This window comes from Chrysochloris asiatica, unplaced genomic scaffold, assembly GCF_000296735.1.
Source record: "Chrysochloris asiatica unplaced genomic scaffold, ChrAsi1.0 scaffold00167, whole genome shotgun sequence".
NCBI lineage: Eukaryota > Metazoa > Chordata > Mammalia > Afrosoricida > Chrysochloridae > Chrysochloris > Chrysochloris asiatica.
The window spans coordinates 3,794,128-3,800,463 of record NW_006408685.1 but is presented as its reverse complement, the minus strand read 5'-3'; the positions used below and the strand labels follow the sequence as shown (position 1 = coordinate 3,800,463).

Genomic DNA, 6,336 nt, shown 5'->3' with positions numbered 1-6,336 from the left:
TGTTAAGTACCATCGAGTCGACTACAACCCATAGCAACTCTGCATAGGGTTTCTGAGGAGCGGCGGCTAGTGAGCTTGAACTGCCAACCTTGCGGTTCAAACAGACTTTGTAGTCTAGTGCATTAGCCCGCAGCTCCATACTAGTACTTCATGGCTATGGGTCAGAACCGACTCAACCACACTTAACAACAAATATATATATCCTTCTTACTTTCTGTAGTCCATTTAAGATCTAGTCTGACTCCTTTTCCTTTGTAAAGCACACCATACACTTTTTCTGAGCTCTTCTCCTCAGAAGGACTGTGGAATACATCAGTTTAACTTTCTTTTCTTTTGTATATATACGGCCTACAGAAAGCAAGAAACATACTATCAAAAATCCATACAGGCTTATAGGGAGTCCTGGTGTACCGCTGTAGGATTAGCACTGGACAGAAAGGAAGATCTGAACTGAAAGGTAGCAATTCAAAGCCATCAGCCACTCCTAGGAAACCCTATACAGGGTCACTATGAGTTGAAAAGGCACTTTACAACAACAACAAAAGACTTACAGAGGAGTCCTGGTATGGCTCTGTAGGATAAGCCCTAGACCACAGAGTCAGTTTGAACAGCAAAGTCGGCAGTTCAAACTCACCAGTGGGTCCTTGGAAACCCGATACAGGGTCGCTATGAGTCGGAACTTAACAACAACAACAAAGGTTTAAGAACAGCTTTGGGGTATTACTGACAGCCAAACAGTTCCTGAAAATAGACAATACAGTAAACATCATTAGGGCAAGGACTAGATTCTCAATAAATATGAGTTAAATACCCCAAGAAATGAGTGGTTGCCAGTATATTAAAATGTCTCAGGCTGTAATTGATTGATTTTTGTTTCCAAAAACTTGTTATGTACATTCTAACCTCTATACCTATGGTTGGAGTCCTAGTATGGTGCTATGGGTTAATGCGCTGGACTGCAAAGTCACTTTGAACTGCAAGGTCGCCGGTTCAAGCTCACCAGCCACTCCTCAGAAACCCTACACAGGGTTTCTATGGGTTGGAACAGATTCGACGGCACTTAACAACAAATACCTCACAAGTGTTATTGTTCCCCTTATAGACTTGTCTATTGGTGTGGCGCTGTAGGATTACACTGGACTGCTAACAAAAGGTCGGCAGTTCAAACCTACCAGTAGGAAATTCTACAAAGGGTCGCTATGAGTGGAAACTAACTCAACTACACTTAACATCAGATATTTCCTACAGTTTATAATCAGAAAGAATTTGCCTTAACTAAGAAAATATTCTTCATAATCTCTTCATAATATATTTTAAGGAAAAGCTTTCATCTTGTGTTATATAGTAAGAAAAGAAATACAAAAATTAAAAAGGTCAAAGTTATTTAAATTATTATCCTCAAATGATTTTATTTTATGAGAATCAATTGTCTCCTGATGACATCTTAACAATAACTAACTCTGAAAAAGAAAGATTATATCTTATACACTATTTCTTCATGTTTCTGATACATGTACGATTAATTCTGCTTTTCTAATAAACTTAAGATATAAACCACTGCATTTCCTTTGAATTATTCAAGCTAGTAAACACATTTTAATGATAAAATTCAGCAAATTATTTCAGAAAGGATAAATTCTTAAGAAATAATCCAAATTAATGATTGGTATTATTGGAATAATTTATTTAGGAAATTACTTTCTGCTATCTATTTTTTCCATTTTTGAAATATCTATAAATAGTTGTTATTGTTAAGTGCCGTCAAGTCGGTTTTCACCCATAGCAACCTGGTATAGGGTTTCCGAGGAGTGGCTGGTGGGTTTAAACTGCCTATCTTGTGGTTGAAATTGACCTTGAATTCCAGCGCATTATCCTGAATATCCACACCAGGACTCCATCTATAAACAGTACCATATGGTAATTTTTAAACAATGTGCTTGATAAAATCTGAAATGTGTCACCATTAAGGAATTTTTTTTAACTTTTATGACTGCTGTTGTTATTAAGTGTTGTCAAGTCAGATCCAACTCATAGTGACACTGTATAGGGTTTCCGAAGAGCAGCTAGTGGGTTCAAGCTACCAACCTTGTGGTTCGCAGTTGAGTGTTGATCCTACAGCACCATATCAGGAGTTCAACTTGTAAGATTAACTTCAAATAATTTACCATACACTAAGAAATAATATCACACTGGTGGTGATGGTTGTATGCCATGGAGTCGGTTCCAACTCATAATGACACTGTATAGGGTTTTCAAGGCTGTACATCTTTACAGGAACAGAAAGCCTCATCTTTCTCCTAAGGAACAGCTGGCAGTTTGGAAATGCTGACCTTGAGGTTAGCAGCCCAACTTGTAACCACTACACTACCATGAGATGCCTCCTAATGCAAATTTCTGGATCACCGACAACAGTATCTTTCCAACTTTATCATAAGAAATTCCAAAAGGCTGAAGTATTTTAAACTGATGTGAAATATTAGTTACAGAGATTAACATTTAATTATAAGAATTAGCACACCTATCAACAGAAATTTCTATCCAAATGAAAAAAAATCACAATGATTTTTACCTATGTTTTGAAAACTCACCAAGTTCCTAGACAAAAATGAAAGGCAATTACGGTATAACAACTATTATAAAAATGGATGTTTTTCTCAGTTTTAGAACAGAATGGAGGAAACGAATGCTTGATGGGCGTCTTCCAGCTCTTATCCAGCATCTGTTCTTAGAAACTACAGCCTGGCTATCCGTACCTTCAGTTGTTTTCCAGTCAGGTATAGCATGCCCATGTAGTTCTGAGAACAATTCTCTAGGTACAACAAATATAAAAGGCTTTTGGGTTAGAGGACACCTTAAAGGCTACCAGTTTGCCCTCCCTATACTCACAACTACAGAAAACAAGACTCATAGAGATCAAGTGCTTGGCCCTCCCCACAGTCACACAGCAATATCTAGAACCACGTCTTCGTAAAGATTTCTACTAATGTGGGTTACCTCTGAGGGTCAGATCCACTGATTTTCCTTCTGGTAGGAGAAGGGCTTTGGGAACTTTACCAGATGTGTGATCAAGAGCAACTTACAGCCTTTCCAAGCCCCCCTTTCCTCTTCTGTAAAATGCAGAGAAAAGTACATACTCTAAGAAGGTTGTGACAATTGCATAAGGTTTTATAAAGTGTCTATCATAACAACTAGCAAATAATAAGCATTCAAAAAACAAAGTGCACATTATTTTTACTCCCATACTGGAAACGTGGCTGCTCCTATAGTTTGAAAAGGCAATAAACTGATTTCATTAACACAATGGGCAGGGTTTCATCTCCCAGAGTTTCTGCAGCCTACTACATTCTGCAGACATTGAGTACACCCTACCCAAATTCTCTTTTGCCCCATTTTAAATCCACCTTTTAACCTAATAAGAAAAACAAAATGTCAGTTTATGCTGTATGCCCTCTGCCACATGTTGTATGTTGAATCTGTCAACTAGAAACTGCAGAGGGGGAGAGAGGGGTTGGCTCCACCCAAAACATGGAGAACAAATAAAAGAAAAACATCGGGAGGATATGGTCACACACCTCAAGTGGTACTCACAAACGCTAGTTCTCAGTACATTTGGTTGTGCATGGATAGGGGGGTGGTATAAAGCAGAATGCTTTCAGCACGTCAAGCAGGAATAATGGCTGCCTCAACAAAATACAATTCCCTAGGCTTCCCAACACAATAGAAAAAAAAAAAAAAATGTTTCATTGCCCTTGGAAATCAATATGCACATGGGCAACAACTGAGCACCTTTCCTGCAAAACTGAGGATTAAGCTGTAACCAAGCAATTTTGAATAGCACGACACCCTGTGATTATATAAATATATGGAAAAATACTATGAAATGGCGAGACAAAATGAGATATCACCTTGAGTTCAACACGAAGAGATTCACAATAACATGCCAAAGGCATTTCCATTAATAAAATCCCGACCCTCCGTTCTCACGACACTGCACACCCAATTCCCTTTAAGGATATTACAGGAATCACCCGCAGCAACCAACCTCAACAATCGGCATTGACCATATCGACCCCTACTCAGACGGCATTAAGCACAGCGGGTCCAAGCCCCTCCCTGGAGGTGCCAAGACCCGCGCTGACTCCAGAATACCTCACTTCCTTCAAGTTCGCCCTCCCAAACTCGACCCCGGCATTTCTCGTCACTGCGAGAGAAGGTATAAACGAAAACAGAATTCCTACATTTAGTCTGTGGAGTAACAGGATCACACATACCCGTCCCTATTACGATCACATCAAACTCCGAAGGGAGATCATTCGCCATCTTGACAGGAAATGTGTCATGTGACTACTGCTTGTGGAAATGAAATCAAGTTAGACATTCCCCTGGTGGAAGGCGGAATGGGAAACTATGCATTCTGGGAATTGTAGTTCTTTTGTGACGATCCAAGTAGGCAGTTTACAGCATTGGGAGTATATGCTATTTTTAAGCGAGTGTGGTGAAAGCCAGATTTATTTTCCAGGCTCTGTGTAGTAGAGCATTCAGACTGGAGGTTTCGGGTATGAAAGAGATGTAGGTTTGTATTCCGATGATAGGATGAATGTGAGAAGACTTAGGTATCCCTTAACTAAGATAAAGAAAGAATTGGTCTGGGACAGAGTGCCAAGTGAAATTGAAATTGTTCTGTAAACAAAGGAGGTTGCCATTCCGGCACGACAAACTGTTCTTTTCCCCGCAGCGTGTCTGTACTTTCGTTTTGGTCCATGTGGCATAGTTTTTCACACTGATTGTTGTTGGTTGCTGTGAGTTAACCATTCTTGGTCTCGTCTGTCTCAAAAAAAAAAAAAAAAAGCTCACTGCCGTCAAGTCAATTCTGATAAATAGCGACCCTATAAAACAGAGCGTAACTGTTCCTTAGGGTTTCTAAGACTAAATCTCTACCAGAGCAGATAGCCTCATTTTTCTCTATCAAACAGGCTGGTGAGTTCAAACCCGGACCTTGTAGTTACCAAGCCAATGCTTATCCCACCAAGCTACCAGGACTCTTTATGTTTCCTCAATGAAACCTATTAAAAAAAAAAAACAAAAAAAACACCAGAAAACAAAATCATTGCAGTGGAGTCGATTTTGAATTATAATTACCCTGGTGTGGCGCTGCATGTTGTGGTGCTGTGGGTTAATGCGCTGGACTGCAAGGTCGGTTTGAACTACAAATTCAGGGTTTCAAGCTCACCAGCCACATCTTGGAAACCCTCTACAGGGTCGCCTGACCCAAGCCATGGTATTTTCAATAACCTCATATGGATGCGAAAGCTGGACAGTGAATAAAGAAGATCGTAGAAGAATTGATGCCTTTGAGTTGTGGTGTTGGAGGACAATACTGAAAGTGCCATGGACTGCCAAAAGAATCAATAGATCTGTTTTGGAAGAAGTGCAGCCAGAGTGCTCCTTGGAGGCCAAGATGACTAAGCTTCGTCTCTCATACTTTGGACATATTGTCCGGAGGGAACAGTCGCTGGAGAAGGGTGTCGTGCTGGGTAAGGTGAAGGGTCAGAGAAAGAGAGGAAGACCCCCAACGAGATGGATTGGCCAGGTGGCATCATTGATGGACTCCCCACTGATATCGGCGAGCGGGCTCTTTATTATTTATAGCAGGTAAAGTAAAAGCAAACTTTTATTTGTCCTGATTGTCAAGTGAAATTGTATAAAAGCAGTCTTGCAAGTCAATAATTATTAAAGGCCAATTTTGTGGGATCATGGCTAGGGAAGGGAGGCCCCGTTGTAAAGCTCCCATAGGTGGGATAACAGTATTTACAGCTCTTAAATCTGTTAACATACACCACCTTCCTGATTTTTTTTTCTTAATTGCAAAAATAAGAGAATTCCAAGGACTTGTGGTTGATTCTATATGTCACCTATTAAGATCATCAATAATAGTTCTTAAGGCAGTTAATTTTTTTAATGAAAGAGGCCACTGCTCAACCTAAATGGGATCCTCTGTTTTTCAAGTTAATTTAAGAGGTCTTGGTTGAACAGTGGCATTTAAACTAAAGGGTGACCCACTCCTGGGCTGCGGTATCAGCCCAGTCTCCTGAGCTTGTTAAATGTTCAAAGTTGATATTTAAAGGTGGATTTTGGGCAGCATTCTTTTTTGCCTGTAATTCTGCTCCTTTAGCAAGACTGAAACTGCAAATAATCTCCAGGATCTAACACTGTCTTTGCCAAAAATTGCCAGTCAACAGGGATTAATTTATATGTTTCAGTAATTATTTGTAATAAACCAAGTGTAAAAGGAGCATGCATTCCATAACTAGCAACTACAGTTTTTAATTCTTTTAA

At 39.8% G+C, this 6,336-nt stretch overlaps 1 protein-coding gene across 1 annotated transcript in view; it reads right to left on the bottom strand.

Moving 5' to 3' along the window:
* Nucleotides 1-4,336, bottom strand: part of CHM (choroideremia (Rab escort protein 1)) — a 304,050-nt gene extending 299,714 nt beyond the window's left edge. Inside the window, exon 1 of the mRNA XM_006871309.1 lies at nt 4,272-4,336. Within this exon, the coding sequence (XP_006871371.1) occupies nt 4,272-4,320 (49 nt within the window). The 5' untranslated portion in view covers nt 4,321-4,336. The remainder of the gene's footprint in view (nt 1-4,271) is intronic.
* Between the last annotated feature and the right edge of the window lie 2,000 nt (nt 4,337-6,336).